The sequence below is a fragment of the Podarcis melisellensis genome (assembly GCF_964234715.1).
Source record: "Podarcis melisellensis genome assembly, chromosome: 16".
In the NCBI taxonomy this organism is placed as follows: Eukaryota; Metazoa; Chordata; class Lepidosauria; order Squamata; family Lacertidae; genus Podarcis; species Podarcis melisellensis.
In genome coordinates this window covers 27692209-27714107 of record NC_138533.1, presented here as the reverse complement: position 1 = coordinate 27714107, position 21899 = coordinate 27692209, and the positions used below count along the sequence as shown (strand labels likewise).

At 43.8% G+C, this 21899-nt stretch overlaps 3 protein-coding genes and 1 gene segment (V, D, J or C); all 4 read right to left on the bottom strand.

The window, feature by feature from the left end:
• The window catches only part of LOC309359598 (immunoglobulin lambda-1 light chain-like), a 142824-nt gene that overhangs the window by 18437 nt on the left and 102488 nt on the right, over positions 1-21899 (bottom strand). The window lies entirely within an intron of this gene.
• The window catches only part of LOC309359588 (immunoglobulin lambda-1 light chain-like), a 109639-nt gene that overhangs the window by 40532 nt on the left and 47208 nt on the right, over positions 1-21899 (bottom strand). For 2 of the 5 annotated variants that reach the window (XM_081893494.1, XM_081893493.1), the window contains exons 1-2: positions 21241-21342; positions 20752-21049 (exon numbers count right to left, since the gene is read on the bottom strand). The exons of 2 other annotated variants lie outside the window; for them this stretch is intronic. In XM_081893494.1, coding sequence (XP_081749620.1) covers positions 20752-21049; positions 21241-21286 — 344 coding nt within the window. In that variant the 5' untranslated portion in view covers positions 21287-21342. Of the gene's footprint in view, positions 1-1850; positions 2143-2232; positions 2334-20751; positions 21050-21240; positions 21343-21899 lie in introns of those variants that run through there. One more of the 5 variants, XM_081893495.1, reaches the window with a different exon arrangement.
• The window catches only part of LOC309359597 (immunoglobulin lambda-1 light chain-like), a 106420-nt gene that overhangs the window by 48378 nt on the left and 36143 nt on the right, over positions 1-21899 (bottom strand). Inside the window, exons 1-2 of one of the 6 annotated variants that reach the window (XM_081893507.1) lie at positions 18124-18205; positions 17563-17866 (exon numbers count right to left, since the gene is read on the bottom strand). The exons of 4 other annotated variants lie outside the window; for them this stretch is intronic. In XM_081893507.1, coding sequence (XP_081749633.1) covers positions 17563-17866; positions 18124-18169 — 350 coding nt within the window. In that variant the 5' untranslated portion in view covers positions 18170-18205. Of the gene's footprint in view, positions 1-13644; positions 13949-14059; positions 14193-17562; positions 17867-18123; positions 18206-21899 lie in introns of those variants that run through there. One more of the 6 variants, XM_081893506.1, reaches the window with a different exon arrangement.
• The window catches only part of LOC309359595 (immunoglobulin lambda-1 light chain-like), an 85644-nt gene that overhangs the window by 31682 nt on the left and 32063 nt on the right, over positions 1-21899 (bottom strand).

Below are 21899 nucleotides of genomic sequence, written 5' to 3'. Positions count from 1 at the left end.
AGCACTGAACTCAATGAACCAATGATTGGACGGAGTACAGTGGAACCTCGGGTTGTGAACGTGATCCGTGCGGAAGGCACGTTTGCAACCTGCATCATTCGCAACCCGCAGTGCCGCGTCTGAGCATGCACAGGTCATGATTCGGTGCTTCTGCGCAAGTGCAAAGCGCGAATTAGGCTTTCTGCGCATGCGCGAGCACCAAAACCTGGAAATAACCTGTTCCGGGTTTGGTTCTGTGTGAAACCCGAAAACACGTAACCTGAAGCGTCTGTAACCCGAGGTACCACTGTATAAGGCAGCTTCCCGTGTTCCTGTTTTGAACTCTTGTTTTCTGGAAGCAACAAAGCATTGACCAAAGCAGTTCTTCAATGCATAATCTGTCCCAAGGGATATGTGGTGGCAGCGTATCATGTGAGAAAGAGGAGGGCGTGGTTAGTGCTCTGAAGCATCATGCAAATTAAACCCCCACTTCCTGGTTGCACAGAGTGGATCTTACCAAGTCTTCCAGCACCTTCTAGAGATGTTTACTGAAACATCTTGATGGTTTAGGGTGCTTAATTTCACCACCTTTCCCAATACATCCTAGATCTGAAGTTCATGTGGACTGGAGATCATGACAGACAAAAGGATGGTAGGCCCCGACCAGAGAAGAGTGGCAGATCAAGTTGATGGATTATGCTGAGATGGCTAAAGTAACTAGAAGAATCAGAAATCAGGAAGATCTAAATTTTAACGAGGGGGGAAATTTATAACTTATCTTAAAAGTCCATTGTAAACAGTTAAAATCCTTAGTACGATCAGAATATCACTTGTAGTTCAATGATGAATATTGGACACAATGGAGAGGTAAAAGATTAGGATTATTATAGAAGATGCTGGAGGAAATGATTCACAATAGGACCCACAAAGGGGAGGAGGGAAGTCCAGGAGATTCATTGGAATCTTGTTTTCATGTTGTATGTTGGAATATATGATGTGTGTGTGTGTGTGTGTGTGTGTGTGTGTGTGACACACAGACAAAGGAGGTTCTTTATTACACAACACAGAGTTAAAGTGATGTTTATGGGCACAAGATGTAGTTAAGGGGGATCAGACACGGAGGATAAGTTGTGTCCAGCATAGCCAGAGAACAGCATTTTGAAATGACAGGCCAGCTCCATCAGGCCTCCTCTCCCCCTCAACCAGGTGTGTTTGTGTGTGTCAGCCAACCTATCAGACTAAGACTATCAGACTAAGTAGCAAACCGGGTTCATTTCATCACCTTTGCTGAAGGCCCAACTCCATCAGGTCCACCCTGCTCCAAAACTGGGCCAACTGGTCATTATAGGCACAACTGTTTATACACTGGTGCCTGAGATGGTTTTATATTTTCCTCTGCCCTCCCTGTTCCTTTCGCCTTGTGTGTCGTGGTTTTCCTTAGCTTATAACCCTGTGGGCAAAGAGTGTCTTGTTTCAATTGCATCTATGTAAGCTACTCTGGGAGCCTCTTTGACCAAAGAGCAGGGTACAAATGCTCTAAATAATGACAAAATAAGCTTCTCTGTGGCTTATAGACCTGCTGTCTACTTCCAATGCACACTTGAAGTCTATGCTAAATTCTCTACCTCAGTGAACCCCCTTCATTTGCTTTCCCTCATTAAATAAGGGAGTGAGATAAAAAAACAAGTGCAACTCTAGGAAAAGTGTGGATTTTGGGGTTAGAATGGCAAGGCAGTCTGAATAAGCCTCTTTTCATGAAAATTCAATTCCACTGGAAGGTCCCTCTTCTTAAGACAGAGTAAGATAGCAGCTGCCTTTTTCAGCAAGAGGTTTTTGTCGCACTTCCCCATCTGACTGTGTCACTGTGAGCTGTGTTGCTGTCCCACACCTGGCAGTAATAATCGGCCTCATCCTCTGCTTGGGCTCTGGCAACGCTGAGTGTGGCTGTGTTGCCAGAGTTGGTGCCAGAGACTCGGTCCGAGATCCCAGTGAGCCTGCTACTGTCTGCATATATTAACAGTACAGGGGCCTGGCTGGGCTTTTGTTTGTACCACTGCACATTCTTCCCACCAATGTTGCTCCCGGAACAAGGGATTTGGGCATCTCGTCCCAGAGACACGGACACGGACGGGGGCTGCGTCAACACATACTGGGCAAAAGATCCTGAAAGAGGAAGAGAAAAAATATCTCAGGATATGTTAGGATATGTCGCACAGAAGAATGAAAGCAAAACCACACTTTTTTCTCTCCTACCTGAGAAATAAGTGAGGAAGAGGCAGGCCCAGAGCATGATGGGAACGCAGAGGAGCTCTCCTTCCTAAAGCACAAAGGTGTCTGCTTCAGACCCGTCTCTCTGCTCTCTTAAATCTATTCAATCTCCTGACCCCGCCCTACATTCAAATCATTTCCCTTGAAAACGCAGCACACCCTCCTCTCCACCCCTGGGGATAAAATGCATGCTATGGCACTGTAGAAAATGAAGGGTGAACACTTATTTGGGGGGAGGGGCATCTTGTGGGAATTAAACTCTAGTTCCCATTTACAGAGTTCTGTGGAAGAGAGCCCAGGTTGTTGGACCCTTTGGTTACCGTATTTTTTGCTCTATAAGACTCACTTTTCCCTCCTAAAAAGTAAGGGGAAATGTGTGTGCGTCTTATGGAGTGAATGCAGGCTGCGCAGCTATCCCAGAAGCCAAAACAGCAAGAGGGATTGCTGCTTTCACTGCGCAGCGATCCCTCTTGCTGTTCTGGCTTCTGAGATTCAGAATACGGTAGGGGGGGCGCTTTTTGCATGGTTGCATGCAGCCCCCTGGCCCTACACGATCCTCGGCTAGTCAGAGTGCCTTCGCCTCCCCAAGCGGATGTGTTGCCAGGGGAGTTGACCAGGTAGGGTTGGGACCACCCTGCACACACAATAGACGGTGGAACTTACCTGGGAGTCCTCAGTCGACTCCAGAGCTTCTCCCACCTTGCCCTCCCTCAGTTTATGCCTTCCTTTTGCAGGTTAACCTTTTCTTTACAGGTATGTGGGCGCTGATACATTCATTGATGGTGGCTGTTTTTTCCCCATAGGAAAATGCCACAACTTTGGCGGTTTTAGGCCTTGGGCGGAATCCTTTAGTCTATCTTCCCTATATGTGGGTGTGGGTGTGAAGCAGTGACCCACAACCCCCCTGTGGCGGCAATCCCAGGGTTCCCCATTAAAGGGGTTGTGATGGGGGGAGTCACTGGCCATACGCCGTTAGGTTATCAGTGGTCTCCCCTGCGTTGCGGAAAAATGGGGGGCGGGCTCTCTGCTTAAACATACATTTTCCAGAGCCAGCCCAATCCCCACACAATTTGGACAACCCTGATGTTCCCCAGATCCCCGCCCGGAGACTGGGAGGGATAAATGCACCATGTCTAAGCCAAGGTCTCCCTACACCTGGAAGTTTAATAAAGTTGTGGCCAATTTTAATCCCATAAGATGTTGTTATGGGTCATTATTCCACCCAGGTGTCACCTGGGGTTGGGGGGTCTCTGCCTGACCACGCAATAACTTTTACACTGTGTACTTGCACTTGCTAGATTAAGCATAAAAGGCAGGCAGGTATTACTAATGTTACTAATATGTATACATATATTTGTGTCTAAGGGGGAATCTAAACAGTTCCCAAATCAATTTTATCTTAAACAATAGCAAACACAGTAAATAAAGGGTTGACTTGTAATATGTCCGTGTTTCAGTGCTCATCTTTTCTCTTTCCAAAATAGATTTTATCTCGAACAACTGCAAACAAAGTAAATAAAGAGTCCCCTTGTGTTATACCGGTGGTTCAGTGCTCGTATGTCGTTCCGGTATTCCGACGTTTTGTTGCTAAAGAGCTTAGTCATCGAGCTGTCATAATCTGTTGCAACAGAATTGCCCTGCATTAACAAGTAGAAGAAGGGAAATCAAAATTCAAAATACATTTGTTGTTTGTTTACAGATAGTTGCCTTGGGGATGTTATCTTGTGTCTATTGCCCTTCATGTTACTTATTACCTTTGCGTGGACGGGCGCAGCCCCTGGATCTGGAGCAGCTCCATCAGCATAGGCTTGGCTTTGCTTTTCCTCAGGTGGGATACCTAGAGGTCTCCAGCTACCTCAGTCAGCTGTCCAATCCCACCTGGGGGGAAGTGTTGCCAAGGAGATCAGGCCAGGTAGGGGAGGGATTACCTGCCCACACAATAGAGGGAGGATCTTACCTGGGAATCCTCACTTGGCTCCAGAGCTTCTCCCACCCTACCCACCCTCAGTTAATGCCTTATTTTGCAGGTTAACTTTTCTTCACAGGTATGCGGGCACTGCTACGTTAAGGTCGCTGTCAAAGGGCCGGAAAGGAATTCTAGTTTTCCTCCCCCAAAAACTAGGTGCGTCTTGTGGTCTAGTGTGTCTTATAGAGCGAAAAATACGGTGGGGGCGCTTTTTGCATGGTTGCGTGCAGCCCCCTGGCCCTACACGATCCCCGACTAGTCAGAGTGGCTTCGCCTCCCCAAGTGGATGTGTTGCCAGGGGAGTTGACCAGGTAGGGTTGGGACCACCCTGCACACACAATAGAGGGTGGAATTTACCTGGGAGTCCTCAGTCGGCTCCAGAGCTTCTCCCACCTTGCCCTCCCTCAGTTTATGCCTTCCTTTTGCAGGTTAACTTTTCTTCACAGGTATGCGGGCGCTGCTACGTTAAGGTCGCTGTTGAAGGACCGGGAAGGAATTTCCCTGCATTGGCAGGTTTCGCCTTTCCCATAGCAAAACGTCACAACTTTGGCGGTATCAGGCCTTGGGTGGAATCCTTTTGTCCATCTTCCTCTTTGCAGCAGCGATACCAGGATTCCCCGTTAAAGGGGATTTTGAGGGGAGGCCTTGACTGTACGCCGAGAGGTCGTCATTGCTCCCCCTGCGGTGGCGGCGTAACGGGGGCGTCTATCTCTGCTCTCCAGTTCTCCAGAGCCGGCCCATCCCCCCGCCAACACACTGGATAACCCTGATGCTCCCTAGATCCCCGGCTGGAGACTGGGGAGGGAGAACGCCCAATGCCTGAGCCAAGGTCTAAAAACATTTGAAATTTAATAAAGTTGTGGCCAATTTAATCCCATAGCACATTGTCTTGAGTCGTTATTCCACATGACCGGGGGGGGGGCGCTCGGGATGTGGGGGACTGCGCCTGTCCACACAATGCACTCAAGGGGGAAACAATCAAACAGAACACCAAATGCACTCCAAAGAACAGAAACTAAAGTGAATGAAACTTTTTTTAAAAAAGGAAATAAATGAGGAAATGAAATTAATCTATTCACGCACTTGCACATTCTTTTCTGACTCTTTTTGTCTGCCGAAGGTGTACTTGTACCTGATATACCTGCTGTATTCATGCCAATCTGAGCATGAGTGAACAGAAAGCGTCAGACATGTAGCCATGCTTAGTGAACATTCTCCTGCTCCACTTCACATCACAGGTGCAAGAGGGAGCAGGTGCTCTCAGAACCACTGATCTGCCAAAAATAGACCAACATCTCCCCTTAAAGGTTAAAGCTGGAAAAGCAATCATCCTATAGCTATGCTCAACATGAACAGGAAGGTTATATAATATGAAAACCAATGCTGGTATTCAGTGCTCAAGCAGTTGGAGTAAGACCATGGTTTTCCGGGAAACACATTTGACTGATATGGCCTGGTTTTTAGATCTTGCAGATATAGAAGAGAAACTTGACTGTGGACTCAGCTTTTGTTGTTTAGTCGTTTAGTCGTGTCCAACTCTTTGTGACCCCATGGACCAGAGCACGCCAGGCACTCCTGTCTTCCGCTGTCTCCCACAGTTTGCTCAAACTCATGTTAGTAGCTTTGAGATCACTGTCCAACCATCTCGTCCTCTGTCGTCCCCTTCTTGTGCCCTCCATCTTTCCCAACATCAGGGTCTTTTCCAGGGAGTCTTCTCTTCTCTTTTTTTTTTTTAATATAATTTTTATTAAGTTTATAGTATACAAAATCCAACTTCCAAACACTTATTTCCATAAATCTAGTGGACTCCCCCCATCTTCCGAACACTGCATTCTCTGTAAATTTAAAACCTCAGCAAATTGTTAACTTATTTTAAACATAATAATATATCTTCCATTTTATCGTGATATCTGGTCTCTAAACATTTCAGTCCAAATCCATTGTTTTAGTTTCAACACAATAAAATTATTTCATTACACCACTTCTGTCTTGTTGTTCCTTATTTTCCAATTCAAAAAATTAACCGATGCTGAAGCTGTAATTTCCTAAAAAGGAGAATTTTTTAACATTCATACAACTTATAATGCTTTTTCAAATAATCCTTGAACTTTTCCCAAACTTCCTCCGTTTCTTCTTCTCCCGAGTCTCGGATTCTGCCAGTCATTTCAGCCAGTTCCATATAGTCCATCAGCTGCGTCTGCCATTCTTCCAATGTGGGTAGATTTTGTGTCTTCCAGTGCTTTGCCATCAAGATCCTTGCTGCTGTAGTAGCGTACATAAAGAAAATTCTATCTTTCTTTACCACCCTCTGGTCCACCATGCCCAGGAGGAAGGCCTCCGGTTTCTTGGGTAAGGTCAATCTAAGCACCTTTTTTAGTTCATTATGTATCATCTCCCAGAAGGCCTTCACCTTCGGGCAGGTCCACCAGAGGTGTAAGAATGTCCCTTCCTCCTCTTTACATTTCCAACATTTGTTGTCAGACAGGTGATATATCTTTGCAAGCTTGACTGGGGTCATGTACCACCGGTATGTCATTTTCATAATATTTTCCTTCAGGGCACTACATGCCGTAAATTTCATTCCGGTGTTCCATAACCTTTCCCAGTCTTCAAACATAATGTTGTGCCCCAAATCCTGCGCCCACTTTATCATGGAGGATTTAACAATCTCATCCTGTGTATTCCATTTAAGCAACAAGTTGTACATTCTCGAAATTAGCTTAGATTTTGGCTCAAGCAGCTCTGTCTCTAATTTCGACTTTTCCTCCTGGAAACCCACTTTTTTGTCCGCTTTAAAAACTTCCTGAATTTGAGCATAATGTAACCAATCTCGCACCTTGTTTTTTAACTTTTCCATACTCTGCAACCTCCAATTATCTCCAATTTTTTCAATTATTTCCCAATATTTAGGCCAGTGGGCCTCCATATTGAGTCTTTTCCGTGCTTTGGCCTCCATCGGTGAGAGCCACCTCGGAGTTTTACTCTCCAATAAGTCTTTATATTTTGACCAGACCATAAAAATTGCCCTTCTGACAATATGGTTTTTGAATGATCTATGAACTTTAACCTTGTCATACCACAAATATGCATGCCACCCAAAAGCATTATCAAATCCTTCCAGGTCGAGGACATCGGTGTTCTCCAATAAAATCCAATCTTTCAACCAGCAGAGGGCTGCAGATTCATAATATAACCTCAAGTCCGGCAGGGCAAACCCCCCTCTTTCTTTCGCATCCATTAGTATTTTAAACTTAATTCGGGGCTTTTTGCCCTGCCAGACAAATTTAGAAATATCCCTCTGCCATTTTCCAAAACATTCCACCTTGTCCACGATCTGGAGGGCCTGAAACAGAAATAGCATTTTCGGCAATACATTCATCTTAATAACAGCTATTCTACCCAACAAGGAAAGTTTCAGTCTTGACCATGTTTCCAAATCTCTTTTGATCTCTGACCAACATTTCTCATAATTGTCCTTAAACAAATTCAAATTTTTGGAGGTCAAGTGCACCCCTAAATACTTTACTTTTTTAACCACATTTAATTCCGTTTCTTTTCTGAACTCCTCTATTTCAATAGTTGTCAAATTTTTTGCTAAAACTTTAGTTTTTTGTTTATTCAGCTTAAATCCCGCCACCCGACCAAAGTCAGAAATTAATTCTAACGCTCTTTTAGTGCTAGAGGCTGGCTCCTGTAGTGTTAATACCAAGTCATCTGCAAATGCTTTCAGTTTATATTGTTTCTCTCCGACCACAATTCCCTGTGCCAACCGGTCATTTCTAATCTTGTTCAATAGCACCTCCAGGACTGAGATAAACAACAGAGGAGACAGAGGGCACCCCTGTCGTGTCCCTTTTTCAATTTTGAACTCCTCTGTCACCACGTTGTTCACTATCAGTTTAGCTTTTTGTTCTGAATAAATTGCTTCTATTCCATTTTCAAACCCCCGCCCTACTCCCATCCTTTCCAAATTTTTCTTCATAAACATCCAAGAAATGTTGTCAAAGGCTTTCTCCGCATCAATAAAGATCAACACCGCTCTTGTATTTGAATTTGTCTGTAAAAATTCCAGAATATCAATGATGTTTCTTGTGTTGTCAAATAAATGCCTACCAGGGAGAAAGCCTGCTTGGTCCTTATGAATCACTTCATTTAATACTTTCTTAAACCTACTTGCCAAAATGTCTGCAAAGATTTTGTAATCCACATTTAGGAGTGAGATAGGACGGTAGTTTTTAAGTTGAGTTTTTTCAGTTTCTAATTTTAGTATCAACGTGATGAAAGCTTCTTTCCACGTTTCCGGTGCCTTCCTCCCCTCCATAATCTGGTTGCAAACTTCCAACAGTGGTTGTATCAAAGAGTCCTTCAATACCTTATAGTATTTGGAAGTGAGTCCATCTGGTCCTGGAGACTTGCCTAGTTGAAGATTCTGAATGGCGCATTCAATTTCTTGGAGCGTAATGTTACAGTTCAGGGTTGCTCTCATTTCCTGAGGTATTCTTTGTAATCCATTAGTTATAAGAAATTGATCCACCTCCGAATCTTTTTGTGGCCTTTGTGAATAAAGTTCTCTGAAATATCTCTGGAAACACTTTCTAATTTCCTCAGGTTTCTGAACCATTCTCCCTTCAATCTCTAGATTTGTAACTGTATTAAGCTTTTGTCTCTTTTTCAACTGCCAAGCCAACAGCTTCCCACACTTATTAGCTGATTCAAAGGATCTTTGTTTCATTTGTTTAATTTTCCATTCCACCTCTTGATTTATCAATTTCGAATATTGTGCCTGGAAAAACCTCACTTCTCTCAACACTTCCTTCGATTTAGGCCTGGATCTCAGTTTTTTCTCTCCTTCTCTTATTTTCTCCAAAATCTTCTCCTTCTTTTCATTCCAGAGCCTTTTTTTGATCGTGTTCTGCTGTATTAGAAACCCTCTCATAACTGCTTTACTTGCGTCCCAGATTGTTCTTTTTTCCACAGTTGTCTTTAAATTTATTTCAAAATAATCCTTTAAAACTTTTTGGGCCTTCTTAACAATCCCCTGATCTCTTAACAAAGCGTCATTCATTTTCCATCTGAAAGATCCGGTTGTGTTTAATCTCAGTTCCATTCTCAAAGCATTGTGGTCGGAGCAGGTTTTTGGGCAGATTTCCACTTTTCTAGTCTTAGGTGCCAGTCCTCTAGTTATCCATATTTGGTCGATTCGCGTCCATGTCATGTGGGCCTCAGAAAAGAAAGTTCCTTCTTTCCCTAGAGGGTTCTTGATCCTCCATATATCAGTCAAGTCCAAATTGTCAGTCATTTCGAAAAAAGTTTTTGGTAGTCTGCCGTCTTTCGTTATGTTAGCACTTTGCGACTTATCCATATTCACTGAGACGACTCCGTTCATATCTCCCAACATGATAATGTTGTTGTAATCCAAATAATCCAGCATAGTCTCATGCAGCCTCTTGAAAAATTCCGATTTCCCTTCATTTGGGGCGTAGATTCCTAAAATTAAAAACTTTTCTCCTTGTGTCTGAATTTCAACCGCCAAAATTCTGCCCTGTTCATCTTTAAATACAAATTTTGGTGACAAGTTCTCCTTTACATATATCACCACTCCTCTTTTCTTAACTTTGTCCGATGAAATAAATTCTTGGCCTAACCTTTTATTAATTAACACTTTTCTGTGGAGTCTTGTCACATGTGTTTCTTGCAAGCAGATAATGTCCAATTGTTCTTTTTTCAAAATATGAAATACTTTTCTCCTTTTTTCTGGAGAGTTCCCGCCATTTATGTTCCAACTAAGAAGCTGTAGAGACATCCTGGTCTAGTACTTGAGTATCACAGTTGGGTATCTATGTTATCCTCCGTTCCCGAAGGATGTGGTGCCGGTCCGCCTCCAGATGGTACGTGTCCTGGTGGTAATCCCGGTGGTGGAGGCCAAGAATCTGCGGCTCTCTTTTGGAGGTCCTCCTCGTTGTCGTACAGGAACTTCTGCTGGTCCTCTAGTGTTTTAATTCTTACCTTCTTTCCTTTATAGGTGAATGATAAACCTTGAGGGAATTCCCACCTGTAAGGAATTGCGTTGTACCTTAACAGTTTGGCCAAGTCTGTATATGAGGCTCTAAGGTCCAACAGATATTTGGGAATGTCTCTATAAATTTCTGCTCTTTTGCCTTCAACTTCCAGAGATTTTTTAAAATGTTGGCCTAGTATCTTGTCTCTTTCCTCTCTTGTTCTCAAGCAAACCAAACAGTCTCTGGACTTGTCTTTCTTAGCCGTTCTTCCCAATCTGAAGGCCGTCACAATTTTGAAGTCTTTGTCTTCCTCAACCCCCCAAAATTTAGAAAATAACTGCGTCAAAAATTCCTCTAGGTTGCCCTGCTCCAGTTCTGGGACGGCCCTCAGCCTAAGATTGCATTCCTTACTTTTCAGTTCCACCATTGACAGGTAGGCTTGCTGTTCTCCTACCTGTCTTTTCAGAGGTCTTACTTCCCCTTTGATCTCCTCAACCTTTTTGCACGCTTGCTCAGCTTTTTGATTGGCTTCCGCAGCTAATTTATAGTTCTCAGCCGTAGCTCCTTGCAATTTCTCAATAGCCTGAGTATGCTGGGAAACCTGATCTGATAACTTACTGATAGTAGATGTAGCTCTATCGATTTTAGATGACTGATCGTCCACCTTCTTATTCAAAAGTGCCAATTGTTCCAAGATTTGTTTCAAGACTGGATCAGTTCCTCCAGTTGCCATTTCTTCTGTAGCAAGCGTTTCAACTTCTCCCTCCTGTGCCGTCAGCACAGTTGGTACAGAGGATCTACGTTGATGTGTTAACGTTGTTTGAACAAGCTGCCCAGGTCTCTTATCTTTTTCTTTAGCTTCCTTAGCTTCCTTAGCTTTGGCTGCTCTTGTTTTCCCTGGGCCGCTCATTCCCCAGCTGCCTCTGTTCAAGGTCAAGTAGTCTTTCAATCCATGAGAAAGGCAAGTCCAGAATGTAAACAATTAAACCACAAAGAAATCTCGATATAATACAGTTCCCAGGCCTCTATACCTCTGCAAATCCACCAGGGGGGGGTATTTCATGAGAAGGAAAGTTTCTTTTCCGCCATCAAAGTTCCTATCAACTTTTATAATCCCCAAGTTCAAAAAGGAGGTTTCCAGATAGTTCTGTTTCAAAATAGTGCCACAAGGTGACAGAAAGGTTCCAGTATCAATATTAAAGCGATAATGTATCCATCCATGCAACAATTTATACTTCAGAAGAAGTTTCAGCAGCCTGACAGTTCTCCTTTGCAACACTGGCAGCTCCAGGGAGTCTTCTCTTCTCATGAGGTGGCCAAAGTATTTGAGCCGCAGCTTCAGGATCTGTCCTTCCAGTGAGCACTCAGAGCTGATTTCCTTAAGAATGGATAGGTTTGATCTTCTTGCAGTCCATGGGACTCTCAAGAGTCTCCTCCAGCACCATAATTCAAAAGCATCAATTCTTCAACGATCAGCCTTCTTATAGTCCAGCTCTCACTTCCATACATCACTACTGGGAAAACCATAGCTTTAACGGACTTTTGTCAGCAAGGTGATGTCTCTGCTTTTTAAGATGTTGTCTAGGTTTGTCATTGCTTTTCTCCCAAGAAGCAGGTATCTTTTAATTTCATGACTGCTGTCACCATCCGCAGTGATCATGGAGCCCAAGAAAGTAAAATCTCTCACTGCCTCCATTTCATCAATTATATTTTTATAACTGCATCATAAACATACAACACCAGATGGCGCTGTAGAGCTATGACCTGTCACCAATGGGATTTTCCATTATGATCTTTTATAATGTGTTTTCCTGTACTGATTTTTTAATGTGTAAAGATCCAGCACATCTGGTCAGTGATGCTATCAGGGCTGAAATATGAAACATATCCAGGGCTCCACTTAGTTGGTTTCAACCTGCCACAAACCTTATGGAGGAAGTTTGAAGGCAGCACCTGTAGAGGAGGTGATGATGATGGTGAATGAGGAAGTGGGAGAGACAGGGGATGGCGATTCACTCGGGACAATGCCATTATCCAAAAGGCTGGGTTCTATAGGCTCTCTCTGTAAAGATTGAAATAAAAAAGGATGGTATGTATTGTGAGTTCACCAATAGAAATGTACTTTTATATAGTTTCATGTATTTATATACAGTGGTGCCTCGCAAGACGAAATTAATTCGTTCCACGAATTTTTTCGTCTAGCGAATTTTTCGTCTTGCGAAGCACAAAATCCCATAGGAATGCATTGAAAATTAATTAATGCGTTCCTATGGTCAAAAAAAGTCCAAACAAAGCCAAATTTGGTACAACAAGAGTTTATTAAGTGCTCTTTAAAGTCACACATACTGTAAAGAGCATTTCAAAATTCAAACCCAGAAATTTTTTAAAAAAACAGCAGAGTGGCCCAATGGTCACAGAAAATCATAAAAATGCAGGAAAAAAATCACAAGCTTCCAGATTCTTGCAAACCCCTCCCCAACTGTTCACCCAGCACACAGAAATTCAAATCCAGATTTTTTTTAAAAAAACAGCAGAGTGGCCCAATGGTCACAGAAAATCATAAAAATGCAGGAAAAAAAACACAAGTTTCCAGATTCTTGCAAACCCCTCCCCAACACCAAGTCCTTCAATTCCAAACACCCCAACCCAAAATCCAACCCCCCCCCAAAAAAAAGTTTTAAAAGCTTAACTTACCAAATGGCTGCAAAAGAAGTTTTGGAAAAGCTTCAAAAATCACTAAAAACCTCAAAAAAGGCTACTATGTACACTGAGTTCTATGAGTTGCTCCTCAAAGTCAAGTCGCAACTGTATTAATGGTGTTAAGAAAAAGGAAACAAACTTGCAAGACGTTTTCGTCTTGCGAAGCAAGCCCATAGGGAAATTCGTCTTGCGAAGCAGCTCAAAAAACGGAAAACCCTTTCGTCTAGCGAGTTTTCCGTCTTGCGAGGCATTCGTCTTGCGGGGCACCACTGTAATTAAGTATTATCGTCTTCTCTCTTCAACAGGGCAAGTGGGCAGGTGCAGCAGTAAATAAAGGTCACCTCCTGGGTGCTTTTGTTTTAATCGATCAGTCTCTGTCTATTTTATATTTCCACCCAGATAATAGATTTGATGGTGTATTTCCATAAATAAATTTTCTATAAAGAGCATGAGCCACAACCCATTCAAGAAACACATTTGGCTACTTGAGCAACCCAAAATGTGTGATTAGGCAAGAATATTATGCACTTAATTTCACCGCATGTGTAAGACCCAAGCCAAATGCATTTCTGTTAATGAACTCTTATTCCATTTTGCTGTCCTTCAAGCCTGTCCCTTCCCAGGGAGAAGAACTGTCACTTTCAGGCTCAAGCTATTTTGAATTCATCACTCTAGAAAGGAGGAGTGAAGGTTTTTGTCTCAGTTCCCCATCAGATTGCACCACTGTGGAACTGGAAGCTACCAGAGCTCTCATAAGCACAACAGTAATAAACAGCCTCGTCTTCAGCCTGGATGTTGGTGATGGTTAAATAGCCTGTGTTCCCAGAGACAGAACCAGTGAACCGATCTGGGATCCCTTCTCCCCTGTTGCTGGTATGATAGAGCACGAAGCGAGGAGCCTGGCCAGGTTTCTGTTGATACCAGTGAAAGTAGCCCCAGCTTCCACCACTACTTTTAGAACAGGAGAGTTTAATTGCTTGGCCCAGGGAAACAGACTCAGAGGCTGCCTGAGTCAATGTCGGCTGTGAAGCGACACCTTTGCAGAAAGAAAAAGAAAAACCGATGCATCACTCTCTGCTCCAACGTATTCTGTTTCTGTGCTAAATAGAGAAATTGTTGCTAGCCCATTAGACCACATAACCCATACCTGAGAAGTAAGTGAGAAAAATTAAGAGGATAAGGATCTGGCCCATGGTGAAATTCAAAAGGAAGGTGAGTCCCAGAGGCAAACAGCTCTCTAATCTATAAGAGGGAAGGGGGACCCTTCTCTCTTATATACCCCAGGAGCTGAGGGATGATATATCATGCAAATATATCTGTACCCATTGGCTTTTCTGGAGACATTATGAAGAGCTGTGATGAAGTTCTCTCAGATGACCACAGAACAGGTTTTGCATGAAGGGCGTGACCTGTTGTACAAAAATAAGAGTCACATCTGCTCAGTTTTGCCTCTAGTACACACACACACACCACTGGCAGACAGCCCCTGGAAAGTTCCCCTTGGAGGAAGGGGTGTGATTTGTGAAGAGTCATGATGTCAGGGACTGCCTAGATGAAGAAGAATGGTGGGAGACTACAGCTGGGGGGACACCTCAGGGAAGCATCAGCGTGGGAAGGCTCCAAGCCAGGAGAATGGTGGTGGGACACAGAACACAGGTTAGACGAAGAAGGGTTGTGCCGATGGGTTGTGGAGAGTCTACTGTCTACCAACTCCATCTGGTACACAGACAGAGAACCTACCTGCCCACAGACTGTCTTGCCAGAGTGGTGCATGCTCTGGTTATCTCCTGCTTGGACTACTGCAATGTGTTCTACGTAGGGCTACCTTTGATGGTGACCCAGAAACTACAATTAATCCAGAATGTGGCAGCTAGACAGGTGACTGGGAATGGTCACCAAGATCATATAGCACCAGTCCTGAAAGACCTACATTGGCTCCCAGTACATTTCCAAGCACCATTCAAAGTGTTGGTGATGACCTTTCAAGCCCTAAATGGCCTCAGCCCAGTATACTTGAAGGAGCGTCTCCACTCCCATCATTCAGCCCGGACACTGAGGTCCAGCGCCGAGGGCCTTCTGGCGGTTTCCTCACTGCGAGAAGTGAAACTACAGGGAACCAGGCAGAGGGCCTTCTCAGTAGTGGCGCCTGCCCTGTTAAACGCCCTCCCATCAGATATCAAGGAAACAAACAACTATCTGACTTTTAGAAAGCATCTGAAGGAAGCCCTGTTTAGGGAAGTTTTTGATGTTTGATGTTTTGTCGTGTTTTTAATATTCTGTTGGGAGCAGCCCAGAGTGGCTGGGGAAACCCAGCCAGATGGGCAGGGTATAAATAATAAATTGTTGTTGTTGTTACTATTTTGGTTTTCCTCTATGTACATAATAAAACAGTGCCATTCAGTTAGAAAAGAGTACTTGTAGCTCAAGCCTTATGCCCATTTTAATTGGTTATTTATTTTCCCCACAAGCGCTGCTTGTTCTACCAGTTTGTCAGAGAAGCGCCCTCTAAGTTCTTCCAGCATCTCAATATTCTGCCATCCTCTTCCAGCAAAGCCCTTGCCCTCCTGCCCTAACCACTTCAAGTTTGTCCCTGGCCAAGCTGTTCCTTTGAGGCTCAAACAAGTGATTGTGTGTTTCAGGTTTCCTGCTGCAGCGAGGAAGAGTGAAGCTTTTTGTCTCGGTTCCCCATCAGATTGCACCACTGTGGAACTTGAAGCCACTGGTGTCCTCCCAAACGCAACAGTAATAAACTGCCTCGTCTTCAGCTTGGAGGTTGGAGATAGTTAAATAGCCAGTGTTCCCAGAGACGGAGCCAGTGAACCGATCTGGAATCCCTTCTCCCCTGTTGCTGGTGCCATAGAGCACAAAGTGAGGAGCTTCTCCAGGTTTCTGTTGATACCAGCGGAATGCACTCTTGCTGCTGCTACTTTTAGAGCAGGAGAGAATCAGGGTCTGGCCCAGAGTCCCAGATTCAGAGGCTGACTGAGTCAGTGTGTGCTGTGAACTGACACCTTTGTAAAGAAAAGGGAAAAAAACAACAACTATGCATCATTTTCTGTTTTCTCAAATTTCAGAAAAAGTATTAATTCTGTTTTAGTGATAAATAAAGAAGACAAATAGCATGGTCGCCAGCCCCATATTCCCTCCACAACCAGACCTGAGCAGGAACTGAGAAACATGAATAAAACACACAGCTTTGCCATGGTGGAAATCAATTTGAGGCTGAGAGGAATAAAGGTTCTCTAATCTAGCTGCACCTTCCTCCCCCTCTCTTAAATCCCACATGAAATGAAGAAAGACTTCTCATGCAAATATATCAACACCCATTGGCTTTGCTAGGGGCAGGAAATGTGATGAACTTCTAACGAAATAATTTTGCATGGGTTAGGCAGCTTAAAAGAAGAATGACATTTTGTTTAGAATGGGAGTGGGATCCAGAGGCTTAATGCGGCCCTCCAGCCTCTCTGCCTGGCCCTCGGGAACCTTCCAGACCTGACTAGAATATATAATTGAATGGTGAGAATGACCCTTGCTGCCCTGGCTGGAAATTCTCAAGGCAAAAAAAAAAATGCAATGTATCTCAAAGGGTTAGGATCATAGTGAAAATCTGGGCAATCTTTTTCTGCCGTGTCTGAACTGCAGGCTGCAACCTTTTGTTTCTTGCAGGTCTCACCTATTGGGTATGCAATTTTCATTCCTTGCCATATGAATGTACCCACACTCAGGAGAGACTATAGGCTTGTTCACACATGACACTGAACACAGGCACCAGCTGCCTCTAGGTAAAGGTAAAGGGACCCCTGAACATTAGGTCCAGTCATGACCGACTCTGGGGTTGTGGTGCTCGTCTTGCTTTACTGGCTGAGGGAGCCGATGTACAGCTTCCAGGTCATGTGGCCAGCACGACTAAGCTGCTTCTGGCGAACCAGAGCAGCACACGGAAACTCCGTTTACCTTCCCGCCGGAGTGGTACCTATTTATCTACTTGCACTTTGACGTGCTTTCGAACTGCTAGGTTGGCAGGAGCAGGGAGCGAGCAATGGGAGCTCACCCCGTTGCGGGGATTCGAACCGCCGACCTTCTGATCGGCAAGTCCTAGGCTCTGTGGTTTAACCCACAGCGCCACCCGTGTCCCTCAGCTGGCTCTCGACATCTACAAATGTTGGTGTGTATGCTTCTTGATTCATACAGCTCAACTATTGTGTGCAGACTTTACATACATTGAATGTTGCATGTGAATAACTGTAGAGGTGTAATTATTTGTTTTCAGTCAGGATGTTAGGATAGCTAAATGGGCAATGTTTCCAGAGGTAGAACCTATGAACTGATCTGGAATCTCTTCTCCCCTGGTGCTGGCATCGTAAAGCCAAGAGCAGGGATATTCTCCAGTTCTCTGTTGATACCAATGAAAGCGAAGTCCTCAGTCCTCAGTGCAGTTGCATACAAGATCTGCAACAGCCCCAAGATCCTCTTCCAGTAGACCTACAAAATCTGTCCTCCTGCCCTAACTTTGAGCCTGTCCATGGTGAGGAGGAAGGGCTGTCACTTTTGGCCTCAATGAAGTTCCTGGGTGATTCAAGTTTCCTACTCTAGGGAGGAAGAGCAAATGTTTTTGTCTCAGTTCCCCATCAGATTGTGTCACTGTGGAACTTGGTAGTACCAGTGTACTCCCAGGCACCACAGTAATAAACGGCCTCATCTTCAGTCTGGCTGTTGGAGATGGTTAAATACCCAGTGTTCCCAGAGACAGAACCAGTGAACCGATCTGGGATCCCTTCTCCCCTGTTGCTGGTATGATAGAGCACGAAGCGAGGAGCCTGGCCAGGTTTCTGTTGATACCAGTGAAAGTAGCTCCAGCTTCCACCACTACTTTTAGAACAGGAGAGTTTAATTGCTTGGCCCGGGGAAACAGACTCGGAGGCTGCCTGAGTCAATGTCGGCTGTGAAGCGACACCTTTGCAGAAAGAAAAAGAAAAACCGATGCATCACTCTCTGCTCCTTAATATCACCAATGTATTCTGTTTCTCTGCTAAATAGAGAAATAGCTGTTTGCTGGGAAAGGACACGTTTGCAAGGAGAAGGAAAATGATAAACACATGAATCATTTTCTGTATTTTCAAATATCATGGAAGTCAGCTTTGGGGGGAGGGCATGATAAATACACATGAGAAATAGTTTTGCTGTAGGCACATTAGCCCACCAGAACCGTACCTGAGCAGTAAGCGAGAAAGCTGACGAGAACAAGGATCCAGGCCATGATGAAAGTCAAAAGGAGGATGAGCCTCAGATGGGAAAAAAAAAAAATCTGTGTCTATTCTAGCTGCACATGTCCCCTCCTCTTTTGAATACCCCAGGAGCTGGGGAATAATTTGTCATGCAAATATGTCAATACCCATTGGCTTTTCTGTAGACATTATGAAGAAATGGGATGAAGTTCTGAAAAATTACCCTGGAACAGATTTTGCATGAAAGGGACCGTTTAAAAGAAGAGATAAGGTTCTATGTTTTGTCTGGGTTCTTTCTCAGGGCCAAACTTTCAGAATAAAAAATTGCTCGTGGCACCCTGAATTTTTTTATTGAAAAGGAACAGAAACAAGTCCTAGCGGTGCTTGATTTATAACAAAGAGCATAACTACTTTATAGTATGCTCATGGGACATTCAGGAAGTGTAGCTACATAAGAACATGAATCATCCCCAAAATATAAATGAGCTTCTTATATATGTATCTTAAGTTTGTATATTGTGTAAGCTTGCTCTTGCTGGGTGATCTCATTTATATTAGGTCTACTTTGAAACAAACAGACTCTCACCTCCTCATGAACATAAAGAAGCCTTTCCTACTCATATGGAAATACTGCCCCTCAATGAGGCCAAACTTAGATTCACAAAATGTTTAGGGGTATGTGTACCCCCAGAAAAAGGCACTTTGTGTGTGTGTGTAAAAACTCATGCATGTATTTGTTGATCCTACATTCATGCAAGGAAGAAGGATAATCATAATTCATGGGCATTTTCTTGACAGGCAAGAGCAGTCGAGGAAAGCTCAGGTCAGGGATTGTTAGGGATGTGGCCTGGGTAATCTCCTCAGGGCCACATAGAGAGGACAGGAGGGCCACATCTGGCCCCAGGTTTGAGATTTCCCACCCCACAAACACAAACACACACAAAAAGTGTTAGGTTATAAATCTGGATTGGGAAGGAAGAGTCTGTGCCAGGTCTCATTCAGACTGCACACTTGACCTATCCAATAACCCAAAAAGTAGTATAAGTAGGCATATGGAGAAATATGATTCAATTTAGACTTAAATAAGCGTCTCCACACCTGAGCTAAAACACAACCATTCTCTTGAAATTTGCATTTCTGCGAATTTTGTAATGCATTTCACTGGTCAAGTAATGTGTAAAAAAAACTTCATATGCTGGGGTCAACTGTGCGTATAAATGCATGTGTTGGTGAAAATAGCAGGCAAAAGTGCATTTTATCCGGGGAAATTTTTTTGCGAAATGTGTATGAGGGGGAAATTAATTGCAAAAATGTTTGTATGAGGCGAATTTCAAACTGCGATGCTGATAAATTCTCATCAAGAAATGTTCACCTAACTTATGTGGAAATGTGGCAAAGTGAATTCGTTCTGGAGGGACTTAGTGCTGATATCATGGTCTCGTGGTTTGCAGTTCCCTTCGCCCTCCCTCCAATAAAATGTTTGACCCCCCCCCATTGATGGGCATTGCCATTCAAATGAGGTGTGTGTGTCACATCTTGTGATCAGTTAGGCAGGGCTTACCTGCCCCCCCCCCCATATTTTATTCAAGTTGGTACCCCTGAGGGGAATACAATATAGCCAGGAGGTTGGAAATTGCAAAGAAACAGTGTTTCCAGAGGTGGAATGAGTGAAGCAATTTGTGGTCCCTCTCCCCTTGCTCTTGACATTATATAGAATATATAGTGATGATTCGGTCCGGCTCTCTTGTAATAGTAGTGAAAGAAATTCCGTCTGTCAAGCATCATTGCAGAAGATGGAGGTACTCAACCTCTGCAGTTGCCCCATCCCTGTCTTTCAGAGTACCCACAAAATCTATGCTCTTGCCCAAACCACTTCATGTTTGGCCCTGTCTAGGGAGAGGAGCTGACATTATTCATTCATTCATTCATTCATTCATTCATTCATTCATTTGGTTTTTCAGATTAACATTTTACAGTCACAAATCCAACATACAGTGGTACCTCAGGTTAAGTACTTAATTCGTTCTGGAGGTCCGTTCTTAACCTGAAACTGTTCTTAACCTGAAGCACAACTTTAGCTAATGGGGCCTCATGCTGCTGCTGTGCTGCCGGAGCACGATTTCTGTTCTCATCCTGAAGCAAAGCTCTTAACCTGAAGCACTATTTCTGGGTTAGCAGAGTATGTAACCTGAAGCACCACTGTACAACATAGAAACAAGATTCCAAAGCATCTCCTGGCCTCCCCTCCTCCCCTTTGTGGGTTGTTTGTTAATAATTTCCTCCTGCATCTTTTATGATAATCCAAATCTTTTATTTCTCCATTGTGTCCAAAATTTACCCTTAAAATACATGTGTTATTCCAATCCCACTGATGATTTTAAATGTCTGCAATGGTTTTTAAGATAAATCATAAATTTCCCCCATTCCTTATTAACATTTTAGTCTTCCTGATTTCTGATTCTTCCGGTCTTTTTCAGCATAATCCATCAACTTGATCTGCCATTCTTCTCTGGTATAAGTCAGCTCCTGAGCGATCTTTGTTTGCAAACCCTAGGGGAAGTGTGTGAGAGAGGTTTTTGTATCAGTTCCCCATCAGATTGTACCACTGTGGAACACATTACTGCCTGTCACCCAGTCAAGACAGTAATAAACCGCCTCGTCTTCAGCCTGGACACCGGAGATGGTTAAATAGTAAGTGTTCCCAGAGACAGAGGGAGTGAACCGATCAGGGATCCCATCTCCCCTGTTGCTGGTACGATAGAACACAAAACGGGGAGCCTGTCCACCTTTCTGTTGATACCAGCTATAATAAGTCAAGCTGCCACTACTTCTAGAGCAGGAGAATTTGACAGTTTGACCCGGGAGCACAGACTCTGAGGCAGGCTGGATCAATGTTGTCTGCGATGTGACACCTTTGCAAAAAGAAAAATCAAATAAAAGCACATGAATCATTTCCTGTGTTCTCAAATATTAGGAAAGACTATAGCTTTCTTGCTGGTACATGCATCATTATCTGTGCCCTCAATTTTTGGAAAATTATTATCTTCTTGTGAAAAGTAACAGAAGTCAAGTCAAATAATACATTAGGTCTCCACAAACATACCTGAACAGTAACTGAGACATGTGAAGAAAACAAGGATCCAGGCCATGGTGAATGTCAAAAGGAGGGCAGACAAACAGACAACCAGATCTCTAATCCTGTGGCACCTCCCTACCACCCTCTTAAATCATCTGGGTAATGAGGCACAAGTAATTATGCAAATACCTCAACACCCATTGGCTTTGCTAGAAAGAATATGAGGAAATACAGGGAACAACCAGAAGATGACCACAGAACAGATTTTGCACGAAAGCTTCTTTGTATTGTTTAGGACATGATTGGGGAACTGTAGACCTAGGGGGAGAATATGGCCTCCCAGAATTGTTGTTGTTGTATCCTGCCCATCTGACTGGGTTTCCCCAGCCACTCTGGGCGGCTTACAGTGCACCAAAAACATAGTAAAATGTCAAACATTAAATACTTCCCAATGCAGGGTTGCCTTCAGATGTCTTCTAAAAGTGGTGCTGTTCTTTATTTCTTTGACATCTGATGGGAGGGTGTTCCACAGGAAGGAAGCGACTGTCAAGAAGGTCTTCTGCCTCAGAAGAAGACCTCAGTGTCCATGCTGAGCAATGGGAGTGGAGATGCTCCTTTAGGTATTTCCGTCTCAGGACCTGCTCAGAACCTGCCCACTTCAGGCCTTACTGACACGGTGCTGTAGC